This window comes from Hylobates moloch, unplaced genomic scaffold, assembly GCF_009828535.3.
Source record: "Hylobates moloch isolate HMO894 unplaced genomic scaffold, HMol_V3 SCAFFOLD_3, whole genome shotgun sequence".
Classification (NCBI taxonomy): domain Eukaryota; kingdom Metazoa; phylum Chordata; class Mammalia; order Primates; family Hylobatidae; genus Hylobates; species Hylobates moloch.
Genome location: NW_026652278.1, coordinates 42,814,573 through 42,837,972, shown reverse-complemented (window position 1 = coordinate 42,837,972; position 23,400 = coordinate 42,814,573). Strand labels below are relative to the sequence as shown.

The 23,400-nt window shown below is 41.6% G+C and overlaps 1 protein-coding gene across 3 annotated transcripts in view; it reads right to left on the bottom strand.

Annotated features, from left to right (window-relative positions):
- Positions 1 to 22,355, bottom strand: part of HTR7 (5-hydroxytryptamine receptor 7) — a 113,835-nt gene extending 91,480 nt beyond the window's left edge. For all 3 annotated transcript variants that reach the window (XM_032170184.2, XM_058435775.1, XM_032170193.2), the window contains exon 1: positions 21,439 to 22,355. In XM_032170184.2, coding sequence (XP_032026075.1) covers positions 21,439 to 21,977 — 539 coding nt within the window. In that variant the 5' untranslated portion in view covers positions 21,978 to 22,355. The remainder of the gene's footprint in view (positions 1 to 21,438) is intronic.
- Positions 22,356 to 23,400: the final 1,045 nt, after the last annotated feature.

The window sequence follows — 23,400 nt, the reverse complement described above, 5'->3', positions numbered from 1 at the left end:
AACAACTTGTATTGGGGCATGGAAGCACAGGAGAACACATGACACTCAGGAAGTACACAAGGAAAGGGCAAGAACAACTCGGATGCTATCTGAGGTGTGATGATGCACCCAAGCCCTCCCCATTTGCTAAAACGTTATATAAAGGCACAAATTATGTATCCTTCCCAACTGACCTACTGACCCCACCTCAGCATGAATGAATTCAAGACACTGACTTACCTTGAGCAGCATCTGAACTCGATTATTGGATACATTTTGGCCCCCACTGCTGACATCAATAAACATATAGGGTGCTTTGGAGGGCAGGATGGCATTCCCTGAAGCCTCATCAAGCCCCAATACAGGTTTTTCCCAAAGGTAAACTGGATTTATTTATTCCTTTTAGGATGAAAACGGAGAGTCAGAAAGAACATCAGCAAGCCCTCCCATTCAAACAACTCCTTAATCCCAGAAAGCTGCTCTAACTGACTGGTGGAACCTAAGTCCCTGGTACAGGTCAGTATCGAACAATATTATCAACAGTATTAATAACAATGCTGCCTGTCAGTGGGTGTTTATATGAGTCAAGCCATTGACTAAACTCTTTGTGAATATATATTGTTAATTAAAATTTTTTTTTTAATTTGAGACAGGATCTTGCTCTGTTGCTCAAGCTGGAGTACACTGGTATGACACAGCTCACTGTAGCCTCGACCTCTGGGGCCCAAGCAATCCTTTCATCTCAGCCTCCTGAGTGGCTAGGACTTACAGGTGTGTGCCACCACACCATAATTTTTTTTTTTTTTTTGTAGAGACGGTGTCTTGCTATATTGCCCAGGCCGGTCTTGAACTCCTGAGCTTGACTGATTCTCCTGCCTTGGCTTCCCGAAGTGCTGGGATCACAGGCATCAGCCACCATGTTCAGCTGTGAATGTAATCTCATTAAATCCTCACATTAACTCTACAGAGATATTTCTATCATCATGAGGAATACGGTTTAGAGATAAGGCATAATAACTTACATAAGGTCATAGTTAGGGAGTCAGAGACAAATCCAGAAGAACCTGTATCCTATCCCCTGTCTTCTACTTCAACAGCTTTCTTTGCCCTTAAACCTCAGTCCCAGGTCTTACCCAGTCCTATGAGAACCTTGGTCTAAACAGCTCCCATCTCTGACCTTTCCTGGCCCCAGCTTCCCTACTATACCCCTCAGTTCATTGGAGTCATTTATTCATTCAGAAATATTTTTGCATCCTGACTAGTTTGCATGGCCTGTAGAAGATTAATCAGACGTGGTCTTGAGCCTAAGTGTTTCTACTCTAGTAGAATATTCATGAATTCATCCATCTATTCATTCAACTAAAAGGTGTAAGTATTTGCTGTGTGCCAAGAACTTTTTAAGTATTAGGAAGTTGAACCGAATAAAGACCTCAAAGTTTTTGTGCATTCTAATGGAACATAATAAGACACTTACATAAACAATGATATGGTTGAATGTGTTGCCTAAAAGTTCATGTGTTGGAAACTTAATCCCTCTGCCTTCATGAATGGATTAATGTCACTACCACGAGAGTGGGCTCCTTATCTCCAGAGTGGCTTTGTTATAAAGTGAACTCTCTCTCTAGCTCTCTGGCTCTTGGTCTCTCAGCACATTATGATGCAGCAAGAAGGCTGTCACCAGATGTTGGCACTAAGCTCTTGAACTTCCCAGCTTCCAGAACACTGTGCTAAATAAAATTATTTTCTTCATAAGCCACCCAATCTGTGGTATTCTGTTGTAACAACAGAAAATGACTAACACAAACAATTATCATCAGAGTACAATGCGGCACATTTGGGCTGGAATCTAGGTCCTTTGACTTCCAGGTGAGTGCCTATCAGCAAAACTTCTTGGAAGAGTTGCTTCTAGCTGCCATCTCTCCTTTCCTCTCATTTTCTCTTTAACTCTTGCTGGCTTCCATCTGACTTCTTCACTAAAACTACTCAAGATCACTAATGACTTCAAGGTCACCAATTTGATTATATTCCATCTTTGTCAAAACACTTTCCCGTTAATTTCCATGACAGGTGTTCCTCATATTGCACTGACTAACCATCCCTTTTTAAGCTTTGCTGCGTCCTTCTCTTAACCTCCAAACATTTTATCTCCTCAAAGCTTGGTGTTTAAACCCCTTTTCCTATCTGCTCTCTCCTACACCATTGCCTGAAATATCATTTACAATGACACCCAATTTTTTACCTCTAGTCTTGATTTCTCTCCGGAATTCTAGACTCATATCCAAATGTCTATTGATATAAAATTTATCAATCAAAATAGAACTCTTGATTTTTACCACCAATTCTACTACCGTCACATCATGGTAAACAGTATCACCATTTACTGAATTGCTTGATCCAAAAGCACAAGAGTCATCCTTTATGCCTCTCTCCCTCAGCGCCTACATCCAGTCCATCAGCAAGGCCTGCCGATACACCTCCAAGACAGATCTGGAATTTCTCCAGTTGCCTCTGTCTCCACTACTCCAACCCAGTCCAAGCTACAATTACCTCTTGCCTTGACTAATGTAGAAGCCTTCCCCTTGGTCTCCAAGTTTTCATTCTCACCCTCCTCCATTTCATTCTCCACAAAGTAACCACAATGAACCATTAAAATTAAAAACCAGACCATTTCACCCTATGTTTCAAAGTCTCCAGTGGTTCTGCCACACTTAGAATAAAGTCCAAACTCTTTACCTGGTCTGAATCCCAATATAATTTGCAACACTTCTCTAATCTCATCTCCTTCCAGGTTTTCCTTTTATCTCTCTACTCCAATCACACTGGCCCAGGGCCTTTCTGCCAGCTGCTGCCTTTGCCTAGAAAGCTCTTTTTCCTGATCTTCACACAGCTGGCTCCTTCATGTCATTTACATCTCAGTTATATGTCACCTCCTCAGAAAGGCCTTCCATGATCACCCACTCTTACGCATTGCCCTATTTTAATTATGCATGACACTTATTACTAACAAATTAATGTGTGTGTTTTAACTTATCTGTTTCTTACCTACCTGTTTATTCTTACTGGAATATAAGATCCTAGAGAGCAAAGGTGTTATTTGCCTTGCTTATGATAAGGAAGAGTAACCAACATAGATTAGGTAGTCAATAAATATTAAAGAAGCAAAAAGATAAATCCCCATAACTTACATAAGAAGAAAAGGCAATTTTATTATGCTAAGGAGTTGCTAATAAAGGGCTATCACCTTTGTGGCCCAGAAAAGAAGCTGGATTAGTAGGGGTCCGTGGAACTCAGAAAACTATCAAATAAAAAATTGTAAGACAATCCTTTCATCAGCATGAAAGAATTTTCAAAGACTTTTACTGAAAATAGCAGAGACTTTTCAATCCAAACATACAGAATATACATTTCCCAGAATACAATTGTGAAATATTCAGGCAACTGGACCAGATTGATTATGGATGGATTGGAGCATGCCTTTTAAGTCTCCCCATGTTTGACCATAAATATTGATAGCCCCTTTTTGGTAGATGGTTCTGCCTCATGTTCCAGATGAAAAAAACCATTTAAAAGGAAGAAAGCTATGTAGCTGCCTCTCTTTTAGAGAGTGGAATATGTTATAAGCATGCCCAGAAAAATAGAATACTCAGGGATTTGAATCAGAACAGAGGGCATGATGAAAGTGATAATACAAACTGGATAAATGGGTGAAATAAAGCTCCCCAAACAGATGCACTAGAGATAGTCCCCAGTCCCAGATTGGTATCCTTTACTTTAACATACGACATCAGAAGAGTGAGTACTTAAGTTTGAGCTAGGAGCCATCGTTTTGCAGGGGTCCTTAAGAATTCTTCAGGCACAAAAAGGCTGTTGGAAAACAGACCAGAGAATACCGGGGTTTTTAATGATGGAAGTGCTAATAAAACAACACAATTGTTTGCAACTAGAAGCTAAATGACTCATATCTCTTTCAAGAAAGGTCATATCACACAGGAATTGACTGTAAAGCAATATCTATAACCTAACTTTCAAAAGCTCTAAATTTTCTGATGTGAACGAAATAGTCTTAATTTACCCTCAACTAGGTAACATGTTAAGGATGGGAATGTGTCTTTATTCACTTTTGTATCCTCATAAATATCTCGTAGGCAAGCAGTAACAGTTTGCTTATTAAATAAATCTCACCACCACCATCTTCTCTAACTTGGTTGTGCATGCAATCATCTCTTCCTCTCTCCTCTCCATCTCTCCATCTGTCTGTCTCTCCATCTGTCTCTCTCTCTCTCATACACACACACACACACACACACGCACACACACACACACACACATCTGGCCTTTCTGTTAGAGCTCACTGCTTATATTCTATCTTAAATCTGTGAAGGACTACATCTGATAGTCCATATAATACCTTAATCATCATTGTAACCCAAATCTAACTGATGGCAGGGAGTGATATCAACTTTCTCGTCTGTAAAATGGGGATAATAAAAGTGCCCGGAATGACACTGGAAAGGAGTAAAGCCAAATGATCAGATAGGCTGCTTCATTCTCCCACCCCAAACATGCAGAAAACTTAGCTGCAGTATGCAGTGCAAGTGTCCTGAACACCCAACACTTACAGCAGCCACCAAAACCAAAAGAAGGGAATCCTGTCTGACAAAAGGCATGGAGTTTATCTTATTCTTTCAACTCCTTCAATTTTTAAGAACTGGTCAAATTTTTCTTAGAGACCTGACTCCTCTATTTACAACAATAAGTTCCTTACTAGAGAAGCATAATATTAATACAACAACACTACTAATAAGTGTAACAGCTCACATTTATCAGCACAATTGGTATTAGCCAAGCATGCGACAAAAGACTTCACCTACGCCAACCCAATTAACTATCACAAACCTATGGGGAAGGCATTAGTATTACCTATGTTATAGATGAGTATCCTGAATCTCAAAGAAGTTAAATAATGTCTACATGGCCACAGAACTGCAAATGTCAAATTTTAGGACCTGAACTCAGGTCTGTTGACTCCAAGGCCTGGGCAGTATTCATCTTTAACTTGTTCATCCTTATCCCCAGCATTAAGTACAGTCCCTGACACTGGTCAAAGCTTTAAGCCTCAAATCTAGGCACCAACAATTGCTTAGAAGCAAGCAGTCTAAGAGTACAGGCTATGAAGCAGAAAAAGAGCCATGGCTTCAAGTCCCAGACTAGTCACTTATTAGTTCTGCAACCTTAGGCATATTTGTTAATCTCTCGGAGCCTCAGCTTTCTCATCTGTAAAACGGCGATAATAAAAGTGCCTTCAATAGGACACTTAGTATCTTGAGTAACGCACAGTAAGACTACTTACAGGTCTACAATTTCTTAACCACAAATCTAAAGCCTGAAAAGCTCTGAAATTAGACCTCGTTCTTAAACTGGTTGTACTAATTTCTACTGCTACTATAACAAGTTCCCACAAATTCAGTGGCTTAAAACAACAAAAATTTTTTATCCTGCAGTTCTGTAGGTCAGAAATCAAATGTGGGTCCCTGGACTAAAATCAAGGTGTCTACAGGCTGTGTTCCTTTCTGAAGACTCTAGAGAGGATTCATTTCATCACCTTTTCCATCTTTTAGAGGCTTCTCCCATTCTTTGGCTCATGGCCCCCTTCCATCTTCAAAGCCACCATTGGTGGACTGGGTCCCTCTCACATCACATCACTCCAACCTCTGCTCCCTTTGTCATATGTCCCTCTCTGACTCTCTTGCCTCATTCTTTCACATTTAAGAACCCTTGTGATTACATGGTGTACATCTGGATAATCCCGGATAATTCTCCAACTTTAAAGTCAGCTGATTAACAACCTTAATTCCACTTGCTACCTTCATTCCCCCAATTTGCTATGTAAGGTAATATATTTACAGGTTCCAGGAATTAGGACATAGTTAGGAATTAGGGGAGCTATGATTTTGCCTGTCAAACTTGTGGCAAACTGATCTGGCAACAAAACCTAACTTGAATTGATATGACTATAGTCTTAATTTTCTCCACTAAATATAAATATTCTTACATTTGGTTTAGGATGCAGCCCCAGATCCCATTGTGGTGCTATGTAATATACAGTATACTAACTGAATTACATTTCTAAAATCCAAACAATTCTGAATTCTGAAATACCTCTGATCCTAAGGGTTTTAGATGAGACTATACATTTATATTCCAATAATTATTATTAACATCCTCCTCTTCTCTGAAAGGCAAGAGAAAATGGTCCATGGTCGACATGGTTCATAAATCATGTTCACAAAGCCAGTGCCCCCTTGAGCCTTGGAAGACCCTGCTGGCCATGCATGGTGGCTCACACCTGTAATCTCAGCAACTTGCGAGGCCAAAGTTGGCTGATCACTTGAGGCCAGGAGCTCAAGACCAGCCTGGCGATCAGGTGAAAATTCATTTCTACTAAAAATACAAAAATTAGCCAGTCGTGATGGTGCACGACTGTAATCCCAGCTACTTGGAATGCTGAGGCAGAAGAATCGCTTGAACCCAGGAGACAGAGGTTGCAGTGAGCCGAGATCATGCCACTCCACTTCAGCCTGGGCATAGAGCAAGATTCTGTCTCAAAAAAAAAAAAAAAAAAAAAACAGCAACAACAAAAAAGATCCTGCTATGGTTTGAATGTATATGTCCCTCAAAAATTCATATGTTGGAACTTAAACCTCAATGTGATAGTATTAAGAGGGGGACTTTTGGGAGGTGATTAAGTCATGAGGTTAGAGCCCTCATGGATGGGATTAGCAACCTCATAAAAGGGCTGGAGTAAATTTGCTAGGCCTTTTTGCCCTCTGTTCCTTTTGCCACATGAGGATGCAGCAACAAGGCACCATCTTGCAAGCAGAGACTATGTCTTTACCAGACACAGAACTTGCCTGTGCCTTGATCTTGGACTTCCCAGCCTCTAGAACTGTGAGAAACAAATTTCTGTTGTTTATAAATTACCCAGTCTTGGGTATTTTGTTATAGCAGCATGAAGGGGTAAGACAGATCAGGAGTCAGACATTCCTCATGGCCAAACCTGATACCACTCCTTTCTTGCTGTGTACTCCTAACCTCTATCAGCCTCCCTGTCCTCATCACCCAGGGGTAGGGGTGGGGGTGTGAGTGTGCCCACAGAGTGGTCATGGGGATTCAATGAGATGAATCATGCACAGCCCTTGGCACCCAACAATGGGATTGCTACTGCCAGTTGTTATGCTCTTCTACTTGGCTATTGCCTTCATGGCTGACACCCACAGCTTTCTTTCTGGGATGTGTGGCCTTCATCAAAAATGTGTTTACTTAGTGAAAAAAAAAAAAAGGACCCTGAGATTTTCATTTAATTTTGCCTATGTTTTCACCCTGCTCCATAGCACAGAACTGATGATACTAAAAAGCTAACTCCTGGATCTAAGCTGCTAAGACCTTCACATCACTGGCAGCTTTGCTAATGTCGGCGTTCTGCAGAACAGGAGGTAACTCACCAGCCTACTATGTTCTCATGAGGCCATCCCTTGGGACTGTCCCACTGCCTCCACACTGCTTCTGTTTTCACCAGACATCTCCTGATCCTAACTTGGTTTATCAAGTAAACTTCTCCACTGCCACAAAGAGGAATGTCTTATAGGAAGATGCAGAATAAGAAGTCAAGGCCAGATGTGTGGATTTGAGAATCAGAGGCACCATTCCCTTTTTTCTTCCCTTTCTTCCCTCCTTCCCTCCTTTTTTTTCCTTCCTTCCTACTTCCTTCCCTCCTGTTTTTTTCTTTCCTTCTTTCTTCCTTCCCTCCCTCCCTTCCTTCCACAGTCAATCCACAAAGATTAACTGAACACCTACCAAGTACAAAGTAGTATGCCAAGGGGCTGGCAATGCAGTCTTCAAGATAAGCCTGGGTCATGCTATGCAGAGTGTACAGATGATCCCACAAATCATGACTTTATTACAGTTAATTTTACAAACCATTAATTTCAAATTGAGGTGAGAATTAGGAAGAAAAAGTGCAAGGTGTTAAAAGACTGTTTAAGATAGGGGATTCTAGAAATGTGTCCATGACCTAGTAATATCTAATCAAAGACCTGCCTGAAGAGTGATAAAAGTTACCCAGCTAAAGAGATAGAAGAGTATTCCAGGGGAGACATGAATAGACGTGTGAAGACCCTGAACATCAAAATGTCAAGGAACTGAAAGAAGACCAGAATTGCCAAAATATGGGGAGGAGAGGCAGTATGGTACATGACTGGTTAGTTGGTTGCAGGTAGGAAGAAAGGAAGGAAATGTGGGAGAAAAGAAAGGGGGAAGAAGGAAAGGAGGGAAAGAATTAAATGGAACCAAATCAAATCTGGAGCAGAAGCTGGCAAGCTCCAGTAGGACCAAATCTGGTCCCAGTCTGTTTTTGTATGGCCCCCAGCTAAGAATGGTCTTTGTATTTTTAACTAGTTGAAAAAAATAAAACCAGAAGAATACTATTTTATGATATGTTAAAATTATATCAAATTCAATTTTCTGTATCCATAAATAAAGCTTTATTGGAACACAGCCACACCCACACATTTACGTATTATCTATGGCTGTCTTCATGCTACAGTGGCAGAGTTGAGGAGTTGCAACAGAGACCTTACAGTCCACAAGCTTAAAATATTTACTATCTATACCTTTACAGAAAAAAAGTGTTTGCCAACCCCTGATTTAGTGAGATTGGCAGAGGCCAGGTCATATAATATTTTAGGTCACATTAAAGATTTACTATCTTATCCCAAGACCAGGGGAACCCAATAAATAACCTGAACAGGAGAACAGCATGACCCAGTAGTGCCCAAACCTATCTGCACATTAGACTAGGGAGCTTCAAAAAATATGGAAGCACGAGTCCCACTCCCAGATATTATGAATTAATTAGTCTTGGTATGGCCAGTGCTTTGGAATTTTAAGGGGATTCCTAGGTGACTTTGATATGCAGATAAGTTTGGGAACCATGGATATAATCACATTTTTATGTTTTAAAGATCAGTCTGGCTCAGGGGTTCTCCCTCTGGCTGCACATTGGGATCATCTGGGGGATATTTTCAAATATACTGATGTGACGCCCAGGCCCACCTGGCATCAATTAAATAAGAATCTCCAGGGGGTCTCCCCAAGCATTGGTATAAAGTTGCCCAGGTGATTCTAACATGCAGCCAGGGTTGTGCACCCTGCATTAACAGGGGCCAAGGATGAAGACCCAGGCCCCCAAGAGGCTACTGTGAGTGCCCAACTGAAAGATGATAGGGGCTGAAGTTGAGTTGTTGGGGGTAGGGGGCAGTATAGGCACAATCAGAAGGACTTGGTGATCAGTAAGTGAAAGTGGAAGGCTGAGGTGGAAAGTTTCAAAAACGATACTCAGGTGTCTAGCAAAGCAACTGGGTGCAAACCGATGGCACTTAATGGGATGGGAACCTTAGACGAGGAACAAGGTACGGAAGTAAGAGCACTATTTCTGTTCTGATGTAGTGTTGAAAAGGAGGGTGTCTTCAGAGAGTTGGCCAGATTAAAGCTGTAAGGGACTGCAATCAAATGATAGCCTTGAATGCTATCCTAACAATATCCTCCTCATATAGCAGGCAATGGCTACAATGATATGGTGAAATACATATGACCTTTGGATTCAGACACTGTTCCAGTCACATACAATGTATGTGAGTTTCCTCAGCTTCCTCACCTATAGAATGGTATTAAAAGTGTTCATATATGTCTTGTTCATCTTTGGCCAGCAGAGTCACTCAACGACAGACACTCAAAAAACACCCTCACAAGGATATTGTAAAGATTCGATGAGATGCCATGTGTCAAGTGTCTAGAAACTTAAGTAGCACAAAACGCATTCATAAAATGGTAGTGTTATCCCTGAAGGGTTTCCAAAGAAGCATGACCCAGTGACACCCTCACAGTGAAATTTTAGAAAGTGTAGGTGGTGCCCCAGTGGTCACTGCCCTGCATCTGGAGACTTCCTGGCACCGCACATGATGCCTGGCTGCCAAGAAGACCACCACCTGCCTGGGATGGCCACCCTTGGTGCCCAGAAGCCATAAGCTTTCCCCCTAGACCCTTCACTCCATGATCTTCTGGCCAAGAATTTTGTTTCCATGATACCTCACCCTCTGTTCCAATGCCACCCAAGATGCTGTGGCTGACCAGCACTTCAGACACATTGTCCTCTTTTGCCTGTTCTCAAAATAGAATCATATGCCAAGGTGGAAAAAAAAAGGTGTATATGAACAGCTGTGGGAAGGATGGGTGACAGGGAGAAGAAATGTGTACAGGTTGAGTATGCCTGATCCAAAATGCTTGGAACCTTTTTTATATTTTGAAATATGTGCATATACATAATAAAATATCTTGAGGATGGGACCTAAGTCTAAACACAAAATTCATTTATGTTTTATATTTACCTTGTACCCAAAAATCAAAATATCAGTGAAATGATATGACAGTAATCTTATATAATATTTTAAATAATTTTGTGTGCCCATCACATGAGGTCAGATGTGAACTTTTCTACTTGTGGCATCATGTCAGTACTCAAAGATCTAATCTTGGAGCATTTTGGGTTTCAGACTTTCAGATCAGGGATACCCAATTTGTACTAGGTTTAGCAGTTGAGATTAAGTTCAGCTCCATGTGATAAACAACGTAATGGTATTAGTTCATCAATTAGTAAGAAGTCAAGGTTCCAGCAATTCTGTGGAGTTGACAGTCCTCCACGATCCAGGCTACCCTTCCAGCATACTGCTCCTCTTTAACAAGCATGGCCATTTTTGTCCATCTTGACTAAGATGGCCAGAGCTCTAGCCACCATCTTCATATTCCAGGCAAGAAGATGGAGGAAAGGACAGAAAATAGGAAGATGGCACACGCCAATTTTCTTGAAGGCAGTTTCTGGGAAGCTGAAACATAATACTTCTACTAACATCTCTCAAGCCCAAATTTAGTAACATGGCCACATCTAGCTGTAAGGGAGGCTAAGAAATGCAGCCTTTATTCTGGGCAGCCATATTGCCAGGTCAAAGCAGGAATTCCCATAACTAAAAGAGGAAGGGGAGGATGGAGATTGGGATAGTAACATGGCCACATCTAGCTGTAAGGGAGGCTAAGAAATGCAGCCTTTATTCTGGCCAGCCATATTCCCAGGTCAAAGCAGGAATTCCCATAACTAAAGGAGGAAGGGGAGGATGGAGATTGGGGTAGGCAACCAGCAGTATCTACTGCAAGGGGTGAAGGGTTATTGACTTGCGCTTCTCCTATGCTATTCCCTCACTCAGAATGCCTTCCTGCTCCCTCTCTGTGAGTTCATTCAAAGACTGATTCACTGCCTCTGTGTTCCTGGCATCTGCTGCTGCTTTGACTGGAATGTTCCATGTCTCAACTTTTATTATTTTCCTTAGAAATATTTATACACATAGATATAAATAAATACACAATATTTGAACAAGCTTTGAATACAAGTTCCATCCATACAAACTGTATGTCCTTGTCAAGTCACTTCTACCCTCTGAGCCTCAAGTTCCTCCTACAGCAAGTGGGGATACCGATGCCCACCTCACAATGTTGTAGAGGAGATCAGTGGAGATTTCTGTATTTGGGAGTGGTCTGTAAGCAATAAATCATTAAACATCTATTAGCTATCATCATTTCTACCCTGAAGCATTACTTCCTATTAGTTAACATGAGAGGAAAAAAAAAAAGCAGTTGGTGGCTAAGTGTTACTACACAAAAGAACAGGGCAGAAGACGCGTTTCATCTCCTTCTCACTTTCCCATAGCAAAGCCAGAAGAGGATTCCATCAATTCTTAAAATGTATCTACAAGCAGAAAATTAATTTTAGAGATGAGCAAGGATAACTTCTTTTGAAGTGAAAGGAGTCTGGAGAAGCCAGAATGCACCCTGGCCTGCTGATTGAAGCAGAATTAAAGCCAAAAGCAGAACTCAGATCATCAGAGGGAATGAGTCATAGTACCTGGCGAGGAAGCAAGGCTTCAGCCAGACACCAATCAGAGCTAAATATTACAGCTCTTGCAAATAAGGCAGATGAGTTCCTGTAACCATGAACAACCCAAAGGTGGCCCCTGCCCTCATACACAAAGCTAAAAACTAATGGTTGCTGACAGCATTAAAACAATAACTGTATCTGCTCAGATTAATCATATAGCTGACTTAATCCAAATATACCTCACGAGATGTATCAAATACATACTTTTGCCCCTTTCATTATAAAATAAAATACATATACAGGAAAGTGCCTAAAATATACATAGACACTTTAACAATAATTAAGTTAACCCTTGTGTAATTACCACTCCAGTCAAGAAAGAAAACACTACACCACCTTAGAAGCATGCCGTTCTGATTTCAGTTTTCTCCATCCCATCTAAAAGCAATCACTCTCTTTGTTCTTTTTTTTTTTTTTTTTTTTTTTTTTTGACAGGGTTTGCTCTTGTTGCCCAGGCTGGAGTGCAATGGCGCGATCTCGGCTCACTGCAACCTCGGCCTCCCAGGTTCAAGCGATTCTCCTGCCTCCCGAGTAGCTGGGATTACAGGCATGCGCCACCACACCCAGCTAATTTTGTATTTTTAGTAGAGACGGGGCTTCTCCATGTTGGTCAGGCTGGTCTCGAACTCCTGACCTCAGGTGATCCGCCCGCCTCAGCCTCCCAAAGTGCTGGCATTATAGGTGTAAGCCACTGTGCCTGGCCTCTTTGTTCTTATGATACACATTTCCTTCCTTTTCTTTATAATATTACCACTTACATACATCCCTAAAAATATTTTTGTCTATTTAAAATTTTTATTTGAATGGAATCACATATGTATATACTTTATACTTTGCTGCTTCTGCTCAGCCTTACATTTGTAACCATAAAATATTTATCAGTGAAATGATATGACATCTGAAATTTGATTTAAAATAATTGGATGAAGGAAGAGTTGCAAAGTATATTTTGAATAAATTGACCATCAGTTGATCACTGTTGAAGACGGATGATGGATACATCAGACTCATTATAGTATACTTGACTTTAAAATATGTTTCAAAATTTATATAACAAAAAATCATTTAAATTACTTCATGAGATTCACTTGGTTGCTGTGTGTAGTTAGAATTTGTTCATTTTTATTGCTGTATATTAATACTTCTCTAAGTAAGATCCCAAGACCAGAAGCATCAGAATCACCTGGGAATTCATGTGAACTGTACATTCTTAGCCCAACTCCAGACTTTTGAAATCAGAAACTCTTGGGGTAAGGTTTCTGATTTGGTAAGGTCTGGGGTGAGGCCCAACAATCTGTGTTTTAATAAGCTCTCCAGGTAGTTCTGATGCACATTCAAGTTTGATAAACACTCCTAGACAGAATTCTGTTGTATGAATATAACACAATTTATTTATTCATTCTTCTACTGACACACAGGTGTATTATTTCAAGTTTTAAGGTTTCAAGTTTGTGGATACTATAAATATTCTTGTAGAAGACTTTTGGTGGACAAGCATCTTTCTGATATATACCTGGTGATAAAATAACAGGGTCTTAGGGTGTATGCATTTTTAACATTACATGATAACACTAAACTATTTGCAAAGTAGTTCACCAATTTATAATCCCACTAGTAATGTATGTAAATTCCCTTTGCTCCATATCCTTCCCAACACTTGGTAGTTTTTTGACATTTTAATTGTTGTCAGTCTAGAGGGTTAAACACTTAAACTTTCCAACTTAGAATTAAAAAAAATATATTAGAGAACAGAACTTCAGATGTAAAATCAGTTTCACAAATATATTAGTTGGTGAGTTTTCATGGAGTAAACCTGATGCAGGAAAGAATCTGATACAATAGAGAAACTGAGAAAGGTCAATGTGACTGGAATGTGGCAAACAAGACAGAATGCAGTTCAAGATGTTGAGAAGTGAGGCAGGACAAACCAAGGACCTCCTACATGTGCTAAAGAGTGAATTTTATTCCAAGTGAAATGAAACGAAAATGAAAAATTTTAAGCAGGAAATTTACATAATTATATTTCTATATTAGCATACATTTAAAATATTTCAGGCACATAGCCACTTCTAGCTATGATGGGGTTGTTTGATACTTCAGACCAATGCTTCTGCTGAAAGCCACTTTAAAAGCTGGATAAAGCACAAATACACACACACTCACACACGCCTGCACACTGTGATGCCCGAAAGCATCAAGCAGTTGTTGAGACAACCAGGACTTCAGGGAACAAAATCCTAGGGAAGACAGAAGCACAGGGAAGCAAGCCAATATTGTGCAGCTGCTCTTTCCCTTGGGGCACTTGCCAAAATTGGGTGAAGGGTAAGGGGCTAAGGATCCAGGTAAAGAGCCTCAGCAGAGAGTTGCTAATAAGGGGCAAAAACACCAGAAGAGCATTTGGCAGTCTTTTGGAGATAGGCAAAAGTCAGAGGCCTAAAAGACAAAGATGCCAGTGAAACCTAAGCCCAGCACCTGTTTGATATTTCCCTCAAAACATTTGCTGAATTCTGAGACTGCATAAGGCAGGAGGCTAAGAAGCCATGCTTGATAGTCTCACAGTTTTGAGGAAAGAACATTTAAAGTTCTGAACTAGCCAGGGGTAGAAGTCATTGGGCTGAAATCCTAAGAAGGCTACATCCTAGAAAGAGGCATCTGGCAGTGGCAGAGCTCTATCAGAACTAAAATACAGCCTATGTTCAGCTCAGTCCCTAATTGGATTAAAATAATCAGTTGTCCAATATGCCTGCCTAGCATTTTCTCTGGAACAAAATAACATCATCTACAGCATCTACAATTTTCCATGCAATATGATGAATATACAATCAACATTTGCTAGGCATGCCAAGACACAGACCAAAAACCCAGAGAAAAAAGCAGATCACATAAAGAAACCACAAGTAATTCAGATATTGGAGTCAGGAAACAAAGAGTCAAACTATGATTAATATACTAAAATATATAACAAGATGAAGAAATTAGATGAAAAGGTAGAGAATTTCACCAAAAAAATCAGAATCAATTTAAAAAGCTTAAATGGAATGTCTAGAATTGTAAAATACTATTATGGAAATTAATAGATAAGATTGAACAACAGATTAGACATAGTAGAAGAGACAATTAACAAATTGGAAGGCTGGTCGAAATTTTTTCAAAACTCGAGCACAGAGGTAAAACATAAAATGGAAAATATAGAAAAGAGTAAGAAATATGTGTGACAAAGTAAAAAGGTCTACAATACATATGTTTGAAGACATAGAAAAGTAAAGAATGGAACAGTAGTAGTGTTTGACAAGATAACAGAAAACTGATTAAAGATATCAATACACGAATTTTAAAAATCATTAGGAACCCCAAACAGGGTTAACAGTAAATAAACAACAATAACAACAAAAAATCAATAAAGCCAGATCTAGAGACATCACAGAAAAACTGATAAAAATTAAAGACAAAGACAAAACCCTAGAAGTCAGGGTAAAAAAGACATATTACCTTCCATGGAGTCATAATAATGTTGGCTAATGGCTGATTTTTCAACAGAAATTATGGCAGTCAGAAGACAATGGAACAATGTTTTAAAGTTCTGGGGAAAAAAACTAGAAATATAAAATTCCATACTCAGTGAAAATATCATTCAAAAATGAAGCTGAGGCTGGGTACGTTGGCTCACACCTGCAATCCCAGCACTTTGGGAGGCCGAGGCAGGCGGATCACGAGGTCAGGAGATCAAGACCATCCTGGTTAACACGGTGAAATCCCATCTCTACTAAAAATACAAAAATTAGCAGGGCGTGGTGGCAGACACCTGTAGTCCCAGCTACTCAGGAGGCTAAGGCAGGAGAATGGCGTGAGTCCAGGAGGTGGAGCTTGCAGTGAGCTGAGATCGCGCCACTACACTCCAGCCTAGGCGACAGAGTGAGACTCTGTCTTAAAAAAAAAAAAGAAAAGAAAAAAAGAAAGAAGCTGAAACAAAGACATTTTCAGACAAGTAAGAATTGAGAGGATTTGTCACTAGCAAACCCTCAGTAATATGGTTTGGCTGTGTCCCCACCCAAATCTCACCTTGAATTGTAATAATCCCCACATGCCAAGGGCAGAGCCAGGTGGAGATAACTGAATCATGGGGGTGGTTTCCCCCATACCATTCTCCTGGTAGTGAATAAGTCTCACAAGATCTGATGGTTTTATAAATGGGAGTTCCCGTGCACAAGCTGTCTCTTGCCTGCTGCCATGAAAGACATGTCTTGCTTCCCCTTCACCTTCCACCATGATTGTGAGGCCTCTCCAGCCATGTGGAACTGTGAGTCAATTAAACCTCTTTCCTTTATAAATTACCCAGTCTTGCGTATGTCTTTATTAGCAGCATGAGAACACACTAATGCATTCAGTAAAAAAATAATGCTGGGCCGGGCATGATGGCTCATATCTGTAATCTCAGCACTTTGGGAAGCCAGGGTGAGAGAATTACTTGAGGCCAGGAGTTCAAGACCAGCCTGGGCAACATAGCGAGACTCTGTCTCTTTATGTAAAGTAAAAAAAAAAAAAAAAAAGTTTTTAATTTAAAAAAATAATAATGCTAACAGGCATCTAATTGGGCAGAAGAAAATGATCTCAGATGAAAATGTAGTAATGCAAAAAAAAGAACAATGGAAAAGATGAACATGTAGGCAAAGAAGAATGAATACTGACTGTTACAACAATAAAAATAATATCTAATGGGTTTTAATAATCTGTAGACATAAAATGAATGACAATAATAACATAAAAGGTGTGAGGGGATAGATAAAATTAAAATGTTCCAAAGTACCTTATTACCTAGGATTGTATTTCCCCAAAATAAATTTAAACACATCCACAAATGACCTGTACACAAATAAATGTTCAGAGCAGCACTATTAGAGATAGCCAGAAACTAGAAAAAACTCAAATGTCCATCTACAGTGAATGGATAAGCAAATTATGGTATATTTATACAATGGAATACTACTTATCAATAAAAATGAATGAACCACTGATAGGCTAAAAACTACAGATGACTCTTACAGACATTATGTTGAGAAATAGAAGCCAGATTCAAAAGAGTACATACTATACAATTCCATTTATATGAAGTTCTAGCCAAGCAATACCCCAATGTATGATGCTAATGTCAGGACAATGGTTCTCTTTGCAGGCAATAGAAACTAGAAAAGGAGAGGAGGGGACCTCTGGGAGGTTGCCAGTGTTCTATTTCTTAATATAGTTGTTTACATGGATGTGGAAATTCATCAAGCTTCTTACTTAGAATTGTGCACATACATATACTTTTCTATATGAATTTCAAAAAGTTTTAACAAATATTTCAGTCATACAAAAAGTTATAGAAAGGATAATAAGTCTATATCCACCACCAAGATTAAGAAACAAAACATTACCAATATAGGTGATATATATACTACTGATTACATCTCCACCCACCCCACCAGAGATAAACCACTGTCCTGAATTTGGTGTCAACCACTCCCTTGCACTATTTTATACTTTTATTCTTTCTACAAGCTCCCCAAATGATATGTAAAACTATTTTTCATGTTTTAAAACTATACATAAGAAGTAATTTGATTTCTTTCTTTTTTTTTTTTTTTTTTAAGACAAAAGAGACTCACTCTATTGCCCAGGCTAGAGTGCAGTGGTGTAATCATGGCTCACTGCAGCCTCAACCTCCTGGGCCAAAGTGATCCTCCCACCTCAGCTTCCCAAGTAATTGAGACCACAGGCATTTGCCACCATGCCTGGCTTTTTTCTTTCTTTTCTTTTTTTTTTTTTTTTTTTTTTCCGTAGAGATGGGAGTCTCCCTATGTTGCCCAGGCTGGTCTTGAACTCCAGGGCTCCAGCAATCCTCCAGCCTCGGCCTCCCAAAGTGCTGGGATTACAGTTGTGAGTCACCACATCTGGCTGGTAATTTGATTTCTATTTTTAAAAGATCATTCTTAAATTAGCACAAGGGAACTTTCTTGGATGACAAGATATTCCATATCTTGATTAGAACGTTGGTCACAGAGGTATATATATTTGTCAACATACAAATTGAATATTTAACATCTGTGCATGTCATTATATGTAAATTATCTCACTTTAAAAAGTTTCTAAATAGACCATTCTTGCTTCTTCTTAGGGAATAGATTGGGGCTGGACAGAAGTGGAACCAGGAAAGCCAATTAGAAAATTGCAGTAAACCTGATGAGCATCCAAGTCATCTATCTAAAGTGTAAGGAAGAAAACACAACTTATGGATACAATTCTTTGAGCAGCTTAACTGTGAAGCAGAGCAGTGGCTGGAGGAAGAAGTGAGGCCAGAGGCCAAAGAAGGGTTTTAAAAGATAGAAAAACGAACCTGACACAGTAGAAAGGAAAAGCTGAAGAAAGACCATCAATGAGCTGGGCATGGTGGCTCACACCTGTAATCCCAGCACTTTGGGAGGCCGAGGTGGGCGGATCAGTTGATGTCACGAGTTTGCCAACATGGCAAAACCCCGTGTCTACTAAAATTCAAAAATTAGCCGGGCGTGGTGGCGTGCACCTGTAATCCTAGGTATTTGCAGGGGCTGAGGCACAAGAATCACCTGAACCCAGGAGGCAGAGGGTGCAGTGAGCAGAGATCGGACCACTGCACTCCAGCCTGGGTAACAGAGTGAGATTCTGTCCCCGCCCCCCACCCCCCCAAAAAAACAACAAAACAACAACAACAAAAAAGACCATCCATGAAGAAACAATGAAGGAACAAAGTCCTTGAGAAGGTGGGGAGATGGAATATAAAGTCCAAGTAGTTTGGTATTTGCTGGCTCACAATGTCTTTTTGCTTTTTAACTGGAAAGAAGTAAAAAGAAGGGTACATATGCAGGACAGTTCTCATCTGATGGCTGCTACTTTTTCAATGAATACAAGTCATTTTCTGAAAAAGACACGGGATGGGAGCTCTGAAGCCTGTGAAAAACAGTATGGCATTACATTAGAAAAGCATCCCAGTGTGGTGGGGAGTGGTTAAGAAAAATGAAAGGTTCCATTTTAGACAGGCTAAATGCCCAACAGATATCCAAACTCTCAAAATACAGTATGAGCACAAAAGCAACAATATTGTAATTAATCTTTGATTATGATGCACAAAGCACGGTGTAACCTATATTAGGTACTCAAGAGGGAATGAACAAGGGAATGAATGAAGATAATTTTTTTTACATATTTTCACAGCACATTTAATATCATCTGTCATATTCTACAACGGAATTGCAGAAAACATGCTTTTCAGAAATAATATATTTTCCTTTTTTCTCATTTTTAGTTCTCAGTGTTCTTGGAAGAAAATTAGTCTGTGTCTTCCAATTTTATCAATTCTTCATTTTCTCTAAAGAAATGATATGCTGATCTTCTAAAATAATTTTTAAGCAGAATTCACCAATGGGGCAATTCTCATAGGTAAAAGGAGAATCTATATGCCTATGTTACCACAATTTGTGACAATCATAAGAATATAGTTAACAACAAAATTTTAAGCTCTTGCCAAGAAGGATTAATCTCTTCGCGGTATTCAGGACATGCCTGCCGATGCTAAGTCACACACGCACGCTGAGTGAAGAATGCCTTTAGCTCATGTATAGGAATCACAAGGTGATCTCAGCCAAACCTCAATGTAGCCCAGAAGAAGAGAAACACTGGCTGTCTTAGGAGACAAATTAGCACAAGGTACTATTTATGTAACATTTATCAACTGTGAAATTTTAAAAAATGGTTATAAATACAGTACTTGCAGCATAAACCGTTATTTGTTTTATTACACTAAGTTCCACTTAAAAGGACTCCATTCATGCAGGATGCTCTGTTTTGGTTGGCTGAGCAGTCAGATTTCTGTGCTTATAATTCATGTATTTACTTACTATGTGTATTGAGTGCACTCTCCTAATTCCAGTTGCCACAGCCTGACTGTAAATGCATATGTTTTTGTCATTCTTAACTATGTAATTCAGAACTTCAGCTGCCAAATTTGGTGCTAATATTCTCACATATGCAGTTCATGCTCTGCTCTTAAATAATTCCTTGTTTGCTGTCAGCAGCTTCTACCATGATATATAAAATGGTAGAATCAATTTAAAGAAAAATAACCTAAATTGTTAGCTAAATGGAGCTACAATGTGTTTTTCTTCTTGAAAATATTCCCTTTTCTATTATTTCCTTTATTTAGTAACTATAAACCCTGGTCAAGCAAAAAAACATACACAGCATAACATTTTAAGTACCAGCAAACCACAAACAGCAGTGTTTTCAAGAAGAAAAAAAGGAAAATCTCAGTTTCATGCTAGACCATCCTTTGAGGCACTGTCATTTTAAGTGTGGAGGCATCAATTATTTCCCCTAGGCTGAAAGGTCTACATTTATAAAGGTTCTATAGATCCACTAAGAAAATAAGCAACCATTTCTCTGTATCATTAAACACAACAGGATACTAGTTCTGAAACACCGGCAAAATTCTGAGTGTGAATATTAAGGTCTCATATTTCAGTTTCAAGTGAAATAGAGTTTTAGGCCAAAGAGGATTGAGACCATACTTGAAGTTGTCAACTGCATAATATTTCAAGGGTCAAAGACTAGCTCCATTTCAAAAGCCTGTAACCTTACAGTCTGAAGAAACCCTGTGGGTCTCCTAGTTCAATATGACACCCAAGGCAGGAATTTTTCCCCTAGCATCCCTGACAGATGGTCAGCCTCTGTTTCAATTACTCCAATGGGGGAGTTCTCAAGAGAAGGTTCCCAAGGGCTATGATGAAAGGCTAGAACCAGCCATTCAGACCTGGAGTAAGGCTCCAGTCAGTAAGCTCGCAAGATACAGACAGCATTATCAAACATTAAAACCAGACTTCCACAAGCAAGAACGCGATTCCGAACTGACCATCATAAGGATGCAATGTCTAAGACATGCAGACCCCAATTCTAGAGCCATCCAAGGTCTTTTCACTGGCCTAGGGAGTAGCTCCCACAATGAGGGAAGCAAGGTGGCTTTTCTCCGACTGAATTTTTTTTTTAATGACTCTTTAAGGCTCACAGCAAGGCTTGATCAAGTCAGGGAGCATCAAATCCCTTCCTTCCAAAAACCAAGGCAAGGGACCCCCTGGTGGAAATGCTAAGGCTTAAAATACTCTTAACTTTGGTCTTAAATTCGTCACTACAGTAAAGCAGAACATTTCGGGTTTTTCTTTTAAAGATGTGCATAGGCTATGCCGTAACCGAAGTTTGGTTGGTGCAGGGTGGATTTGGGGGGAGCGGTGTTTTAAGCGCAGCCCTTCATCCCGCCTTGAAGTCTGGCTTGATCCTCCCAGGAAAGGAGAGCGCGCGGGGCTGAGCTGCCAGCCGGTCCCCAGCCAGAGCCTGGGACGGGGCGGTCCGGCCCTTACCTGTCAATGCTTATCACGCACAGGGTCATGATCGAGGCCGTGCAGCACATGACGTCCATGGCGATGAAGACATTACAGAAAAAGTGGCCAAAGATCCACTTGCCCCCGATGAGGTCGGTGACGCTGACGAAGGGCATGACCGCCACAGCCACCGAGAGGTCGGCCAGCGCCAGAGACACGATCAGGTAGTTGGAAGGCTGGCGGAGCTTCTTGACGAAGCACACAGAGATCACCACCAGGCAGTTGCCCGCGATCGTCAGCAGCGTGATGAGCGTCAGGATGGAGCCGATCACAACTTTCTCGGCTCTGCCGTAGTTGATCTGTTCCCCACAGCCGGAGGCATTGTCCGGGGGCGCGTCCCAGGTGGGCGCCGGGCTGGCTGTCACCTCGCTCAGCAGGTGCGGCGCCCAGGAGCCCGCGACCGGGTCGGCGCCACCGTCGGGGCTCAGGTCGGGCAGCCCGCGCCCCACTTCTGGCAGAAGGAAAGAGCGGAGGTGCCCGTAGAGGTCCGGGCGGCCGCTGCTGTTAACGTCCATCATCGCGCCGCCGTGTGCAGCTGCCCATGGAGCCGGCGCCCCCGCCACGCGCTCCGGCTGCCGGCCCCGGGGCTTCACCTCGCCGGTTCCGCTCCGCCCGGCCCAGCCATGGGGCCCGCGCCGACCGCTGGGGGGCGCCTGGCTCGGTCTCGGAGTCCCGCACTCCCCGGACCCCCGGCCGCTGCGGGTAACGCGGCAGCGCGGCCTCACGGGGACTCCCTGCGGGAGGCGCCTCGGCGCCCGAGGGACGCCTGGGACGCGCGGAGTCGAGGGAGCTCGCGCCGGGCTCCGCCGGCAGCTCCACAGTTCGCAGCAACAGCTCGGCTGGGCCGAGAGCGCCCGGGCGGCAGCGGCAGCGGCAGCGGCAGAAGTTGCGAGTGCGCCCCGCCCCTCGCGCCCGCCGCCGCCGCCGCCGCCGCTCCCCTGCGGCAGCCGCGCCGCGTCCTCGCCGCTGCCGCCGCCTCCGGCCGCTGCCCGCTCCCTCGCGCTCCTGGGACGGGATACCCAGGCTGGGCAGGGACCGCCGCCTCTCCCGCGCCTCCCTACTGTGAGGGGGCGGCGCTGCACGCGCCTCCCGGGATCCCGGGTCCCTTCGCCCGGGAAGCTGTCCATGCCGCATGATAGATACTCAGAACCACTCCGGCCGACCCCAGCCTCCGCACAGTAGTCAGCCACAGTTCAGTGGGGGCATTTTTCTTTTGTTAAGAGGCCTAATGAGCCCGCGGATGTTCGGGCTCATTGCGAAATGAAGAACCTAGAGGGGGATTTTATTTTTCTTAATTAAACAACAACAACAAAAACCTCTCTGAGCACTACACTAAGCAACAAATAGGTACTTCCATTTTCTATTTTGACCGCTTATGGGAAGAAGCGAAGACGGAAAAGAAGCAGTCGAATGGGGTGAGGGTGGGAGCTCCGAGAGGAGGAAGAAAGAAAAAAAGGAGGGAGGGGGATTCCTTAAGCCCCTGGCACCTAGGAGATGAGGATGCTCTGGGGACAAGGCCTCCAGGGGGTTACACCCGTTTGGACTAATCCTTCCTGGATGTCTAGAAACAGTCCTCTCCGCTCTGAAAATAGACCCTGATTGCCTTTATATTTAGACTTCAAAGCCTAATATATTGAAAAGAGAGTTAATTTTCCCGTAGCATTCTGGAAGTCTTACACATAAGCAAAGAAATGACCGGTTATACTCTTCTATAAAGGAATCCTGGAGGTGTATGTTGATTTAATACCTATTGGCTAAAATTCCCCTTGGTATCCAAACCCTGTCAGAGCAGCTGATTTTTATTATTTGTGAGACTTGCTTCATTCCATTTTGTTTGAAGGTTTCATTGGAAGCCAGCAGTGATTTCTTTAGTTTAAGACTCTAAAAATAATCAAATCTGTTTTCTTGTTAGGCCCTAGTGGATTATAAATAAGAAGAAAA